A 16,413-nucleotide genomic window follows, 5' to 3' on the forward strand; every position below is an offset into this window, starting at 1 on the left:
CATATTGGAAGGAGTGGAGGAGGGCGGGCTTTCTCCTGCTTGATCTATGGAGCACGCCCCTTTTTAAACTGAGTCCCGGCAGCTCTCGTCCACCAGCCCGACGGGGGGAGAGGCGGAAAGCGAGGGAGAGCAGGCAGGCAGGCGGGCGGGCGGGCGGCTCCCCCGTCCCGGCCCGTCGGTCCCGACCCCGGCACCATGCGCGGCCCCCGGCGCCGCCGGCCCGCCCGCCCCTAACGCCGCCCGGCTCCTGCGCCTTCCCGCGGCAGCGCTCCGGGGGCCGGGAGGGCGGCCACCAGAAAGGAGAGGAGAAAGAAAAAAAAAATTTTTGAAAGAGGGAAAGGGAGGAATAAAGGAGGAGAAGAAGCGGAGGCGGGGAAGGCTGCTCCTCCGAGAACAGCGCGCAGCACCATGCAGCTGGCGCCGCTGGCGCTGGCACTCACCACGCTCTTCATCGACGGCTTGAGGACGGGAGCGAGGAGGCAGAAGCTGCACCCCAGGCAAGGTAAGGGGGTGCTCGGGGAGGGGCGCGGGGAGGGCTGCGCTGCCGGCCCCCGGGGCCGCGGGGCTCGGCCACCTCACTCAGCGGCATATGCGTCTGTCCCCTCGCAGCCCAGCTGCTGGAGAAGCTCAGCGAGTACGAGATCGTGACTCCTACCCGAGTGAATGAGTTCGGTGAGCCCTTCCCCACCGATGTCCACTTCAGGCGGCGCCGGCGGAGCACCAGTGCTGCCCCCGACGCCTGGACGGCGGCCGCCGCCGCCTCCCCGAAGGCACACTACAGGCTGTCCGCCTTTGGGCAGCAGTTCCTCTTCAACCTGACGGCCAACTCGGCCTTCATCGCCCCGCTCTTCACCGTCAGCCTCCTGGGAGAGCCCGCCGCAGATCAGCGGCGCCTCTACGCCGAGGCGGCCGACGCCGACGTGAAGCACTGCTTCTACCGGGGGCACGTCAACGCCCGGCCTCGGCTCACCGCCGTTATCAGCCTCTGCTCCGGGATGGTGAGCCCCGCGCCCCGGTCCCGCCCCGCTGAGCGCCAGGGGCGGAAGCGCGGAGGAGGAGAAGCGGGAGGAGCGGGACGAGGGAGGGCGGAGCCCATGGCTCCTCCGGCCCGCCCCTTCCCCTCAGCGCGGCGGGCGGCTGCGGCCCGCCCCGCACGGGATTTATCGCGCCGCGCTCGGAATCGCTATCCTCCAAAACCGGCTCCTGCTCCGCTGGTGTTGGGGGGAAAATGCTTCCCGCCGACACCCGGCCGGGCGGTCCATGGCCAGACCTGGGGTGCCGGTGGCTGCGGGCTTACCACCAGCGCTAGCCCTGGAACCACCCAGCGCCCCGGACCAGGGGCATGTCCCGGTCCCTGGTACCCACCCAGGTGCCCTTCGGCGCAGGGATGTTGGCACCGGGATTAGCCGAAGCTCCTAAAAGGGCTGTCTCTTCTGTCTGTCCTGGTGTCTTTCAGTCCCATGGGTGCCAATCCCAGGGGGTCCCCGGAGGTTTCTGCTGGCTTCATCCAGTCCAGGAGCTCCTCTGGGTGCATGTGTTCACCTGGGCTTGGGCACGTGTGTGTGGCTTCCCTCCCGGGTACTGGCCGTGGATCCCAGTATGGGATGGCTGCAGAATGTTTTATCCTGGGTATTTTTTTATTTACCTGCCAAACATTTGCATTCATAGTTGTATGCAACTAGGAGTGTTGATGTCTTCTCATAAGCAGGGATTTTGCTAGCTGGACACCTTCTTGTGGTCCTTATATGTGGGTTAAAAGCCAGTCTCCGGGAGGTGCGCTGTGTGAAACCAGCACATGATGGGATTGCATGGAGCCTCCAGTGCACAGCAGCACCATCACCCTTTGGGCAGGACTGGCTTGGTAAAGGTCACTGGCATAAGGACAGGGTCTGGCAGACGTGCCCCCTCTCATGCTCCCTGCCTGTGGGTTAGTGCTTAGCCCTCTGTAACCAACCGTGGGATGGCTGTGCATTCCAGGGTGGGTGCAAGCAATGCGACTGAAGCTGGAGCTCCAGCCAGTGCCTTCACACGGGTTACCCCAGAACTGGGCACACCTCCCTCATGAACTGATGCTTGGTTGGGGTGGTGCTGCTAGGTGGCTTGTCATCGCGCAAAGCTGACCTGTTCCTCTCTCTGGTCCCTCTCAGCTAGGCACATTCAAGTCTGATGATGGGGACTATTTTGTAGAGCCACTCCTATCACTTGAGGAACAGGAGTATGAAGAAGAGCACAATAAACCACATCTTGTCTACCGACACCGGACACCTCCAACCAACTCTTCAGAGGACAGGCAGACTTGCAATACTCCAGGTACTCATTTTGTTACTGCCTTGGATGACTTGATACTTGGAAGTGTTATTTGCAGTTAAAAGGCAGTAGGTCTGTGTGGGAAAGGAGGGATGTACAGTTGAGGCGCCCCTCTAGAAATGATGCTGTGAGTGCTAGGACTGGGCTTGTGGTGGTAACTCTGTCCTGGAGAGATGTGGTGCACTTGTGCTTTCTAGGAACTGTTTATAAGGAAGTTGCGGTCAGAAAAATGTTGCCGTTTCCTTTTGATTCCTGATAAAAAGCTGGCAATCGAGATTTTGGTCTGTCTTGCCTTAAGTATTCTGTGAGCCCTTGAATCTGTTTTCTGCTCTCTCCTACATGTAATTCCCAACCATCCTGATCTTATATACTCTCTGATACTCTGTCCTTCAAATGACATCCTTCTGTCTTGGTCTTGCTGTGCTCCTGGTCTTCCCTCCCCAAATCTGACTGTGAGTTGCCACGTCTTACTTCTTTTTAGTGGAAATGAGGAGGTCCTAACACCAACCCTGACAGTTCTTCCCTTTGTAATCACTTTCCATGGTTCATTTTCAAAGGTTGTTTTTTTTTTTTTTTCTCATGGCCCTTCCTCCACCAGCACCATCTCCCTGACCTCCTCACTCCCTCTTTCTAGTCCTTGCACATATGAAAGAGCCCAAGCCTTTTTCTCTCCCCCCTTCATGTGCCTTGATGAGCAATAGCCTTGCTCCTACTGTCCCATTATCTGCAGTGGCCTCCTGCTGCTCTCTGCTTCCTTGACTTCCTGATGTTCACAACTAATCCTCCTCTTTGGCAGAAAATACCTAAATTTTCTCTGAAGAAGCTTATTCCTTCAGTCTCCTGTTTCACCTGCTGTTTTGCCCTCCTCCTTTGGCCTGTAGCTAGATCTACAGGAACTTTAAAGCCTAGACAGAGTAGACCTTGACTGGGTTTCCTTGTGGGCTGCAAGCTGCTCATATGCTGCAAAGTAGATGGAGTTACTCAGGAAGTAATGGTACTGCTGGAGGAGAAGTATGGTGCCCAAATTAGGCTGCGCTTAGCACACATTACTTGTTTGGCACCCATGACTGTGAATCGTGGCTGTGCTGTTGAGCTGTCAGTCTGTTCAGCTTGCACTGATCATGCTAAGTCCAAAGATGCTCTGATACCCTGTGACTAGCCAGGGCAACATGTGTTTCTTCTAGAAGACATGAATCTGCCTCCACATGCAAATGTATGTGCTGGGGTACAGTGGCACATCTCACAAGGCTGTCATTGTTTGTTCTTCCAAGGGTTGCTGCTGGAATATGCCATTCTGGTTTCTCTCTTCCAGCTGTTTCTGCTCCCTTCTTTGAGATCAGATGCAGGAGACTCAGAACAGTTGGAAAGAAACATGGAATCTGGCACATTGCATCAGTAACCCTTGGAGGAATGGAGCAGCAGATCACAGGACTCATTGAATCAAAGGTAGCTGGGAGGGCTCTGAATTTTGCTTTTTGGACTTGACTCTGTGCAGTAACAAACTGCTGTATTTTACCCCATTGTATAATAGTTCCCATTTAGGATATTTTTCTTCTGTATTGTAATTCTCAAGAATAATACTCCATCCGTGATTTTACCAATGTGGTGTATATCTCTTCCTCCTTTGTTCCAATATGCTTTGCTTCTTGCTTGTCTTTGTTTTCTTGCTTTTCTCAGTTGCTTTGTGTAGTGGAGAGAGGAATTCTCACATCTCAAACACAAGCTTAAGTGTTCCAGATAGGCATAAGAGTCTTATTTGTCTTCCTGTCCTCTTTCCCTCCATCTCTCCCTCTTGACCACCTCTCCTTGTTGTCATCGTCCAAGCTTTTGAAAGGGAATGATGCTGTGGCCATATGTGTATGGTGAGCAAGTCGTGGTTATTTCATTTAAGGAGCAAGTTCAGAGCAGCTCGGGCAATGCTGAACCTTGGTATCCTACCTGAGGTTACACCTGGTGAGAGAAGGTGTCTCACGTGTCTTTGCAGCAGAGGTGAACGTGCAAAATCTAGCAGCACTCACTGTCTAAGACAAGGTGTATCTCTCACTCCTGCCACAGAAGAATGGTTTAATGAAAGTTTGGGAGTTAGTCATAGTTGTAGGGTGTTGTGTGAATCCAGTCTTTTGTCAGAAGAACACGTGAAACAGTGCATTTGCTTTGTGGGCTTCTAGTGGGGGTGGAAATTATCTCGAAGAGGAAATTCATGTGAGGGAAATCCAAGGTACCCACCCTGAGGTGAGCAAGGGACCCCATGTTGCCAGGCAGTGGTGCTATTAGGAATGACTTTCTGATAATCATCTTCCTGGAAATGATTAATAAGCAACATTCTGGTGTGCCCTTGCCATAATGATGTAATTTTAGACTTCTTAAGGTATTCAGGAAAGTTTCCCTTGTGAATTGACTAACAGATTGAGTAAAAGCTTTCATTTGCAGCCCTCTCTCTGGTCTTTTAGTTTTCAGTGTCCTGAGGTCAGCTTAGAAAACCAGGTATTCACTTTTGTTAAGTTTCAGTTAGCAGTTTCTGATAACAGTTTTAGGTCTTCTGACATAAAAGATACTCTGCAGGTGTTCTGGAAAAAGATCTTTTTCCTATGAACACTGATGGATATCAAATGGAAGCTGTGCTCTGCGGATGAACTTTCATAACACAGCTCTGGCAATGCATTTCAGCCGTCTGGCATACAGCTCAGCTGCTGCAACAAAAACTTTGGACAGAGTTTTCCTTGGGGTAACAGGTTAATGTCGTTTCAGTCATAGGAAATGGTGCATTTTCCTCTCCTTCTTTTCTTCTAGTTAGTGCCGTGAATCAGTTTGTCATCTGGCCGGGAATCTGGCAGAATCATTAGTTGTGTTTTACTGAATAGCCCTGACGGGATGAGGACTTGGCCAGGCTGACAGCATGATGTCACTATAGGTGCAGCACCACTACCACCCATTGCTTCAGGATAGGAAGCTCTTCCGACCCAATTATTAAATATCCGCTTTTTTGAGGTGGAGGAGGAAGAGAAAAGAAATTGCGATCCTAAAAAAAGAAAGAAGGAAGTGGCTCATTGCAAAGCTGGAGAGCACAGCTTTCCTGCGCCCCACAGAGGAGCAACCTGACTGCAGTGATAAAGGCGTGGAGCTGCATCCTGCATCTGTGTGCAGCCACCTTTGTGAGGCCAGCAGCACCTCCCCAAGCCCCCATCCAGTGGGACCTTCTGCCAGGAGCAGACCCATGAGCCCTTTCTATGTGAAACCTTCAAGGTTTGGTCTTGCAGAGAGGTGTCCAGCTCCAGATGCCAATAGGACACTGCCTTTGGTCATCAAATAAACCACTTATTGCTTTGGGTCTTATGTCCATTTCTGATGCTTCTCCTTTCTATCATATTTCCCATGTATTTTGTCACTGATGTGTGTATATACATATTTGTATGTATATTTTGGTTGTTGAGTTCTCTGGAGCTCTTCTCTTTCAGTCTTGTTGGGGTCTGTGATAGCTTTAGCCTTTTACTGAACCTTCACAATCATTCTGCCTATTGGCTACCCCTTGTTCTGAGACAGAAGTGGCCTCCACCTGCCTGGTTGCACTGAACCACAATTCCCCTCTGTGAGTGAGTATAATTGCAAGTATTGTGCCCTTTCATTGCCCCACTTCTGTTGCCTGCCCAGCTCTTACTGCAAACTTAGCAAATTCTATGCAGCTTTTACTGTGAGCCTGATGCAGAACTCCTGACTAAACTTTTTGAGGCAACTCCTTCTCTGTACCCACTGTCTTCATTTGGCTGATCTGCGCTTCCAATTCCCATTCCCAGCTTCATTAGGTAATTGCATCTCTGTTCTTGCCTCATTTCTCATAATTCTTTTATAGTCAAGACCTGTCTGGGACTGAGATGAATAAAGCAACAACTGAGTGTATAGTAAGTGTGAGCTGCTCCCTCACTGCTGGTCAGCTGTGCCCATTCTGAGGCTGGCATTGGACCTGTGCTCTGGGGCTGCATGTGAGGATCTTGCACAAAGTCCTCACTCCTTAATGAGGGCATTTAAAGCAGGAATATCCACCACGGGCAAAACTCTTCATGCAGAAGCAGCAATAACACTCTGATGGTGCCAAACTAGTAGGAAGATGATTAGAGCTGTTCCTGTTTCTGGAGGGGAGCCAAGGGGCTGTAGCCAGCAAAGAGGCCTTCCAGCAGTTTGTGCTGAGGTGGTGAAGTTTTGGAAGCAGGCTCAGATGAGTGCAGGACAGAGCAGGTCTTACCTGCAACATGCTGACTGTGCCCCCACCCACTGCTGGCAGAGGTGGGGAAGCTGCTTTCCAAAATCCACTAAATATCACCGGCACAGATGGCTGTGGGACACAACTTGCAGACTTAGCACATCCCAGTACCTGCCAGGAATGGATGCAAAACGTCTCAGATTTGCTGATATTTCATTGAGTGTTACAGCAGTTTGACTACTGGAGAGTATATGTGTGGAGAGGCACAGCTGCTCCACAAAGGGATGCCCCTGTGGTCCAGGTGAGGAGGAGAGAAGGTCTGTGTCTAAGTTGTGCTGAGAAGGGTCCTGTAAAAAGCACAGGAGAAACCAGCAGCATAAACCAAGTCTTGCTGCTGAGTTAGCATTGCACAGGCATGCTCAGTAATATGTCACTGATTTTTCAGTTGCGTTGATGAGTAATTTGTAATAGATTACCCTTTCATAGTAACTGTAACAACCTTTCCCACTGAACATGACACTGGGGAACTACCAGAGGAGAGGAGTGCTGCTCTTGTGTGTCTTGAGCAAGCAGATGCCTGGTGCTGCCAGTTCAATGACTGTGATCTTGTTTCTGCATGATAGTTAGCACCAGCCTGCTCTCCTAATGCCAGCCAGCTGCATGGGAAGTCACTGGTGAACCCGTGGCACAAGCAGGAGAGGGTCCTGTCACTGTGTTCCCATGTGCTTGGAAGGGGTGGTCAGGTAGGGGTTCCCAGAATAGGGATTTGTTAGTGTGTTGTCAGTACCACGAGCAGGGAGGAGACCCGGGGGAAGGATGTGTTGGGGATCTGGTACCGTGGCTAAAGCCTGACTTTGTAGTGTGGTCTTTCATTGATGCAGAGAAGGGGTGAGCTTTTGTTCCTGCTGGAGCTGTGATTCAAGGTGTGTCGGTAGTGTTACAATTGGCAATGAAGTGGAATGGGGCCAGTGATAGAAAATTTCCTGCTCCTTCTACAGACCCTTTGTATGTGTTATGTTCTTACTTTATAGCAGTTTTGAGGCAGAAACTTTGAATTCTTTTTCCACAGGACTGTGTTTGTAGTCTTGCAAGCGACCTGTGGTGAAATCCCAGATCCTTTGCACTTGGATTTTTGGTCTAGAGCCCTTTAGTATTTTTGCTGTTTCTTTTGGACTCTGTCTTGCTTCTAGCTGTGTCTCTTCTTTTTGTTGTTGTTGTTGGTTTTTGGTTTTTGGATTTTTTTGTTTTCAACTCATTCATCCAGCAGAATTTTGCATTCTAGGTGTCTGGTTTCCAGGCAGGTCTTCAGGCAAATTCTGTACTGCTGAGTGTCACGTAAACTCAGGGTTGTAGGAGATCTGCAGGGAGGTTTTCTTAAGCCTTTACTTCCAGGTTGAGCAATCCTTGAGCTCTTTCAAGAGTCTGTTTAAGCTGTCAGCTTTGCTTTTGGCCTCAGGGTAAAACACTGATTTTGTTCTTCTCAGAAAAGTTCCTTATCTTAAAGAAGTGGATTGTAATTTTTAGTCAGATAGTAATTAATTCAGATTTCCTTCCCTCCCAGAATACAGAAGAGAATTACATCACAACGCCCATATGCTAATGTAATTAATTCTATTTCTGCCTCCCTGTTGAGGTAACAGCATAGTAAGAGCCAACTGGTTTTTGGTCAGATGGGCCTGGGAGGTCAAGCATAAAGGTTTTACCATGCTGAGCTGGGGAAGGGATCAGTTTGTAATGTTTGAGGTATCTTGTGATGTTGGCAAGTGAAATAAGGTAATATTAAACGTTGATCACAGTCAATGATAGAGATCCCATAATTAGATTTGGTTTAAGATTTCTCAGTGTGAGTTATAAGTAAGGTGCATGCATTTTGTTGTTATTCTTAGTGTTGAAAATGTATCAAGCATCCACCTGGCACCATAGAGTGTAAAACTTAAGGCTATGACTAAACAAATTATAGTTGATTAGTTATTGTTCTGCAATTTAAACATGGTAAGTGGACAGAGTTAAAATATTCTCCTGGAATTAAAATGGTTGTGTTGTTACCTCATCTGTGTGGACATCCACTGAAGGAGGACTGGTGGGAGAAGCAGGGGGGATCACTTTGGTGCTTTCTGTCTGCTCCCCATGGCATATACTACTGAAAATAACCAGGCTGACTATTCTGTGACTACCATGTGCCTGTAATGTCATTATCAACATCCTTGTGGCAAATTGCTGGACAATTTTTTTTTTCTAATGGAATATTTTGTCTTATCTTTTACTGACTGTCAGTACAAAGTTGTGGTGGCCTCAGTGTTGTTCTTGTTGATATGGTACCTCATAGGTGTCACTAGACATAAGTATGGAACACAGATTGGTGTACTTGTGACTGTTGTGCATTGGAAGTTGCCTGAAGAGCACATGTGGGAGTTTTGTAAGATGATCTTGAATCATTTTCTGCCACATGTTAAACTCATGTGTTAGTATCTTCTTTCTTAGAGGCAATTTATTGTTTTGTTCATTAATCTACTTTCTGTCTACTGTGCAAAATTGATAGCTTTCGCTTACAACTTTTGGCCTTAGGCAGAAAAATAATCTTTTAGGCTGGAATGCATTCTGATATTCATCACCAGGAAAGAAAACATCTAGAATATGTGTGGTCTTTAGTGTTAGCATGGTATAAACCAGAGAATGTTTTATTACTGAGGGAAGTTGATTGCTGCTCACTGCAAGTCCATGGTCCTCAGCATTCTGGTTCAAACAGTGAGAAGAAAGCCAGGCTCACCCTGACAGAAATCAGGGTTCAGCATCACCTTGAGCTTTGGCACCTCCAGGTCTCTGTAGTCACAGACAAAGGATGCAGTGAGTGAGTTGAGGTGGAACTGTTGGTTTTTGCATTAGTGATGTTTTGTGCCAGTCTGAACTGCTCACGGCTTTATAGCCTTGCTTTCTGGCCTTAATGTTTTCACATATTGTGAACACAAATTTCAGGCTCTGGGCTTGACATGTGGGACTGACTTCAGCAGCAGGAGCTCCTGGACATGGACCTGTCTGTGGATCTGAGCATTGCTCCAGCTGGACATTTAGAAAACCACTTTAGTAAAGTGTGTTTGCAAAGTTCAAAGCAGAGGAAGGTGAGAAATTTAACAAGCAGATGTGCCTTGGTCCTGAGGGCTTATAATCCATCCATGCAAGTATTTTTCCCAGTAGCAAAGAAAAGTTCTTTGTAGAAGCCCAAGATTTTGATTTTCCTGTAACAGTTTGGGAGGGAACTATCCTGAGCCCAGGATAGTTTCTTAATTCAAAGGGAAGTGTGAACAACCTGAGCAAATCAAAGCTTCCTTCCTTTTTATTGCTCTAAGAGTGGCATTTTTGATAGTGCTGATATTTTACTGCATTTTCAGTAGTTCCAACCATGAAAGTTTGATCTGTGCAATTTTGTCCAGCTCTTGCTGCTGAAGGTTGAAACCCCAGCTGATGTCAGTTGAGTGGGCTACGATTAATTTGCAGTACAACACTTTCTCATTTGCAGGTTTGGAAAATCAAGCAAACTTTCATTTCCATTCTTAGTGTGGAATATTTTTCTCTTTGGATCCCAGCTGGCCCAGATCCTTCATTTCCCTTCCAATGTAGCTAATAGATCTCACTTCTATTAATAAAACCTCTTTTCCCTTCCCAGCTATAGCAGCAGCTCTGGTTGCACACTCAAGGAGCTATCCAGAGGGAAGGCAGGATTAGTCCTGCTCATAGGACTGATCATCTCAGGGTGGTACAGGACAAGGCAATGGCTGGTCCCCCATTATGTTTCCATCCCTGGTTCTTGACTGAGGAGGGTGTGAAGCACACACCTTCCCTGCTGGCAGAAAAGGTGTGTTCAGCTCTGGGTTATGGTGACCACAACAGCACCTCACATATAACAGAGGTGAAAATTTGGCCTTATGCAAATCCATCTGAGATATGTTTGTAGATGTATAGAAATATAGAGATACAAAACATCTTGATGTAGAAGTAATACAGACCTAGGGCTAGAAAAATTCTTTGGTCCAGCTTAGGACCTGTTTGTGTCCTAAAGAGGAGCCAATTTCCAATCTGTTTCTTGGCAAGAAGAGCCTAAAATTGTGGTTTGATTTCAGCCAGTCTGAATGGCAATTCCATTTACCTCTGTCCTCTGTTTCCCAGATGATGGCAGTCCCTTGGGTGGCTGCTGTTGTACCAGCTAGAGCAGCAAATCCAGCCAGACAGCTGGAGCTTGTACTGGAGCTTTTTTCTAGGGTTTGCTCTTGTGGAGTTGAGTGAGACAGGTCACATACCTGACTGCCTGAGGGGAGCTCAGCTGAATTGTGGTCTGTTTTACGGAGGTGTGCAATAAATAATTAACTTCCAAATGATAGTTTTGTTATCTGTGCAACTAGATCAGAGCAGGGCTAGAAGTGATGTGGGCCAACCACTGAGTGGCAAACTTTATTAAAAATCCTAGGTCACACATTCAGAAAAGTTATGATAATAAGTTGGTTTGAAAGGATCGCACTTTTTTTCTAGCAGGGAGATGTTTTTAGCTCAAGAATTTCTTTCCCCCTTCTCTTGCTCTCTCTTTCTCTGTGTTTTATTTTTTTTGTTCACTGCTATGTGCAGCCCTTATGAACTTGGAGCTGAGCTGGAATTGCTTGAATTGTTACGTCTTACTTAATTGTGCAAATTGCTTTCTATTCCAAGGACTGGTTAATGTAGAAATGGAAAGGATTAGGACTGTTGGGATAAGGGAGCATTCCACCTTGTAGTATTTGGGTTTAGTATAACAATAACCACTATGTCAAAAACAGATCCTGACTCTGCCCTGTCACCCTTTCATGCAGGCAAAATACTCACATAGGGCCTGAGTCTTCCCTGCCCTCTTTCTTGTGATAGATCCAAAGTACATTAACCAGCAGGAAGCAACCATAAATCAGCTGAATGGGTTCTGGGCTGAGGCTTCTTGCCCAAGCAAAAATAAATTGCATTAGTGGGAAGATGCCATCAGGAAATTATATCCTTTCAAAGGATTGGGTCTCCTTTGTACATCCCACATTACAAAGAAGAAACCAAACATAAAAAATTAAAATAAACTACCAGATCTGTATAAAGACAGTGAAAATAGCATCGATTGTCTTAGTAAAGTATGCAGTAAAATGGACATTATTCTTGCCTTTACCTACCTCTCAAATTAATATGATCTGTTGAATCAGTGCATGGGCTCGCGTGATGCTTGAATTATTGAACTGTAGTTTGCATGGTTTCAAAGGGTTTGTCTACTCACTGGAGTTCTGTCTTCTACAAAGTTAAAAAAAAAAAAAAAAAGTTTTGTTTCTTAAACCCATCCAGTTACTATCGTGTGTAAGTAGATCTGTTTCAGGTCATTGCAAAGATTGAGGGCTTGCCAAGCAAACCATTTTTCTTTCAGATTTCTATTACTGTGTTAACACAATAGAAAAAAAAAAAAGGAAAAAAAAAAAAAGGAAAATAAGGTGGGGAAATATCACACCCTTTTCTGGTGTTATGTGTGGCAGTAGGAAGCTGGTGCTGCAAAATCACAGTTTTGTGTAATGTGAGAGATTTTTCCCTTCTGCACCATTCAGTGAGAGCACTGCTGTTGTGGCCGTTGTAATGGAGCAGGATATCAACAGAATCAGGCACACAGAGTTCCTGGCAGTGCCTGTATGCAGCTCCTATTAATGTGGGCAGGGTTTTACAGATGAGTTGAGAGCAGTGCACAGCCATTAGCATTTAATTTTTTACAGGTGAGTGCACACTATCTACATGCAAGAAAGATGGGTGAAGATAACAGTTCACTACTAGCAAAGTCCGGGAGTGGCTTTTCATGCAGTGCATCCCCATCACTGGTGCCTGGTTTTCCAGTAACCAGTCTGACAAACACAGGTCACCCAATACGTGACCTGTCCAAATAGGACACTGCAAGTCTTGGAGTGACTTTGTGAGTGGAAATAATTCAGTTGTTTTGGAAGTGATTATGTGTCTGACTTCATTTTTGTGCTAGATGGGGACAGAACACTGATACTGTACCTTCACTTTGGCAGCATTAGGTTAATGATTGGACTTGATGATCTTAAATATCTTTTCCAATCTAAATGATTCTGTGATTCTGTACCAGATCTCTGCACCAAAAGGTTTTTTCCTGTGTGCTGGGTATACCTGGCTGTGTTGGACTCTGATTCCTCTGCATGATCAGGGGCAGGTCAGGGCTCAGAACAAGATGTGGAATTTCATGGGGTACTCTCTGGGTTTGTGGGGGATTTTTAGCATGTGACACCAGCTGCAGGATTTCAGTGCAACCCCAGTGAATATCAATTAATTTCTTTTATGCACCTTCTGTGTGATAGGTGTCTTCAAGGACAGGTGTCTTTGCAATTCCCTCTTTTTTTGGCATCTAACTTCCCTCTGCCTGGATGGTTGGAGGAGAAAGCAGCTGAGCCTCATGGTCTCACCTGGGGCCCTACAGAGCTCTGTCTTTGCTTTGCAGCCTTGTCTTCAGCCTCACTCGAGCCTTGTTGAGCATCTCCCATCCTTAACACATTTTTTCCTTAGGCACCTGCTCATTTTGGAAGTTAGTTATTTAAACGGGAAATTTGAGTGGCAGGCTGAGGGCGTAGAGAGGAGAGGAGCTGGCTGAAGGGCTGGGGTTAGCACTTTCTCCTCAGTCTGGTCCTCTCCTCACCTTTAAGTTATTTATGTGCATAGCTGGCTCCCCAAGCTGATTGGCACTGAATGAGTTGGGATAATGTCATGGTTGCCCACGAAGCGGTGCCAGCATGAGAGCACAACCTTGCCAACACAAGGGCATTGATTAGAGCAGAGGAACTAGGGCAATCCAATTATAACCACAAATGCCATTGGCTTTCTCGAATTCTTACTCAAATAACTGCAGACTCTCTGCTGTATTAAGGTGGTCTGGACTATATCAAGAAAGGGGAATTTAGAGAGCTTAGGTAGTGCCGAGTAGACAGGATTTAATTCTTAACTACTCTATTGCCTACTTACACATAGGGCAAAAGGACAGTATTTTTCAGATAGGTAGGAGCTGGGTGATCCCCTTTGCCTGCCGTGATACTGCAGAACATATTTCTTTTTTTTTGGAATTTCTTACAAATATTCCTAAAGGAAACTACACAGGAAAAATAACTTTGACGTTTCCTATCATTTCAATCTTGTTTGAGCATTCAGTATTCCTTTGTTCCCTAATATTGTGCTTCCTCTAACCTACTCAATGGGTCAGATAAGGAAATGTGATATTTTTCACCACCATGACGAAATTAAACTAAAGCTACAAAGAGCATGAGGGTTGTAGCCTGGAGTCGTAGATGAGTAGTTCAGATCTGGCTTTATATTAAATGCAGAAGTGAACAGTCTTTCGTGGATGAATCACATTCAATTAGCTACTTCCTATGATGAACTGATTAAAAATTAAGTGGCATCAAATAAGCCTGATTTTGCTCTTACATTTAAATAATGCTATAATTACATACTAATCAGATGGTAAATCTTAATTGTACACGTTCCATATGTTTTATATGCCTGTTCTCCCTCTTCACTTTGTCGTCTTTGTATCAGCATGGAGTATATTTTCAGTCTGCTTTTATGTTTGGCCTAATTGAATATCAAAAGCAGTATATGTGAAACTTCCTGAATTCTATTATTTCGCCAGTGGCAGCTGTGCTATAAGATGACCTTTACCATTCCTGTAGCACAGAATAATAAAGGGAGAGGGAGAACTGAAGCCTAGGCGTGTTATTGTTAGAGACAGAAATAAATCATATATAATTGCTTTGCTGTGAAGGCCAAATCCTGCCGTCCTTCATGCCTGAGTTAGAAATGCAGGATCTGGACCTTTGTTTCCTGGGATTTCCTGGCCACCTTGGATGTGCCCAGAATCCTCACGCTGCTGCTGCAGTGGCTAATTACCATTGCAGGGCTCCATCCCTCCTATATGGGCCAGGAGCTGGCTCTGCTGAAGGGAATGTCCACCTCTAAGGGCTACTGGATTGCCCAAGATGGCTTTAAAAATGGAGCTTTAGGTGTTGGCTTACATGCTGGGCTTCCACAGAGTGCTTCATGTTTAGTTCCCTGCTTGTTTGGAGCAAGCCCACACAACTTTGTTGAGGTAGTAGGTATTTTGACTTAACATACACGTGGTATTGATTTTGTTCGCTCCAGAATGTACTGTATGTTTTTTTCTGCCTTTTGACCATAGATCATGACCACAGTCACAAAAAGAACAAGCGGAAACACTGGAGAAGGCAGTGGGCAGAGAGCAGCATGTTATCTGACGTGGAGATGTTGAAACACAGCCTGGAAGTGAATTCTTTTTCTGGGGACAGCAACAAGACGGGGACAGTTGGTGAAAAGAAGAGCCACAAGCGAACGAAGCGGTTCCTGTCCTACCCACGTTTTGTGGAGGTGATGGTTGTGGCTGACAGCAGGATGGTCGCCTACCATGGAGCCAACCTACAGCACTATGTCTTAACCCTGATGTCAATAGTGAGTGTTCAACCAGGGCGAGTAGATTCACCCACAAATCATTTTCTAGTGGTCACAGAGTCCCTCTCTGCTGTGTTCATATGCAACATCATCAGTTTGCCTTACCAGGCATGGGAATAATGCTGGGGTTGCATTAAAAATGGTAAAATGTGGCTGGAAAACACTGATTGGAGTCGTCTTTCCCAGATCCATCTTGCTTCTTGATCCTTTTCACATGTCTCTCCTCCAGCTTTCTGCATGTCAGCACCATGAGCAGTATCACTGGTTGTTTAGTCCACACACAGGCTCTTTATTTAAGCCCATGTGAAATAAGAGCTGAATTTAAAAGGTACTTTGGGCACTCCGTCTTCCAGAGGAATTATGCTGGTAGGTTATGCAGTTGCCTGGCTTCCCTTGCTGCTGCAAGGAGAAGGAGCCTGTGGTCACCTTGATCCTCAGCATAGTTCTCAAGTTGGCTTTCCAGAGTGAGAGCAAGCACCTTAGTAGCTGCAGGTACTAGGATGCAGTAGTGCAGTTTCCAGATAGGCAATACTGTAGATGCAGAGTGACTGGCAGGGAGTATCCAACATATTTGTGTCTCTGGAGGGATGCTCATCCTGTTTGAGGGTAGAAGTGCAGTGAATATGTGGCCTGAAACTGCCCATGTCAAAATCAGACACTTGTAAGAATAAGTTGCTTTTGACAGTCTTGGTTGGTGGTCTTTGTGTCTCAGACCAGAATGATCTTTTAATTTGGTGAAATGTGTGCTAAAGCAAAAGGAAATGTTGGGTTTCTGTGATGCCATCGGGTTTTTTCATTCTAAAATTGTGTTTCTGCCAGGAGGTCTCTCCCAGTAGCATCAGAGCACTAAGCAAGGCAAAAGGGCAGCCCAGGAGAAAAACAGTTGCAAAATGGAAAATGTGTGTTGTCTTACTTGTTTCTTTCCTTGAATGTTAACAATAATTCCAAATATTGCTTTTTGAAACAGGTGGCTTCTATCTACAAAGACCCAAGCATTGGAAATTTAATTAATATTGTTATTGTGAAATTGGTCGTGATACATAATGAGCAGGTAATGGAAATTTTCTTCACCTTCTGCTTGACAATGGCATTTGCAGTGAGCATTGTCACGAATCATTAAAATACCTGCTTTCTGTATGTTGCTTATCAGGATGGCCCTGCAATATCCTACAATGCCCAGACAACATTAAAAAACTTCTGCCAGTGGCAGCAGTCCCAAAACCACCCAGAGGGAAGTCACCTTCGGCATGATACAGCTGTGCTTGTTACCAGGTAAGGTGAATATTCTCATAAAAACTGTAGCCAGTTGTATGTCAGGGGCCATGAGCATGTAATGTGTGGGAAATGTTCAGGTTTTGATGTGGGTGTAATGATATTTGTAGTTATGGGAGCATGTGGGA

At 46.2% G+C, this 16,413-nt stretch overlaps 1 protein-coding gene across 4 annotated transcripts in view; it reads left to right on the forward strand.

The window, feature by feature from the left end:
• Window positions 1-208: 208 nt before the first annotated feature.
• The window catches only part of ADAMTS9 (ADAM metallopeptidase with thrombospondin type 1 motif 9), a 79,702-nt gene continuing 63,497 nt past the window's right edge, over window positions 209-16,413 (forward strand). For all 4 annotated transcript variants that reach the window (XM_066327253.1, XM_066327254.1, XM_066327255.1 and 1 more), the window contains exons 1-6: window positions 209-502; window positions 610-998; window positions 2,148-2,310; window positions 14,727-15,013; window positions 15,981-16,064; window positions 16,164-16,285. In XM_066327253.1, the coding sequence (XP_066183350.1) occupies window positions 409-502; window positions 610-998; window positions 2,148-2,310; window positions 14,727-15,013; window positions 15,981-16,064; window positions 16,164-16,285 (1,139 nt within the window). In that variant the 5' untranslated portion in view covers window positions 209-408. The remainder of the gene's footprint in view (window positions 503-609; window positions 999-2,147; window positions 2,311-14,726; window positions 15,014-15,980; window positions 16,065-16,163; window positions 16,286-16,413) is intronic.

This window comes from Sylvia atricapilla, chromosome 11, assembly GCF_009819655.1.
Source record: "Sylvia atricapilla isolate bSylAtr1 chromosome 11, bSylAtr1.pri, whole genome shotgun sequence".
NCBI lineage: Eukaryota > Metazoa > Chordata > Aves > Passeriformes > Sylviidae > Sylvia > Sylvia atricapilla.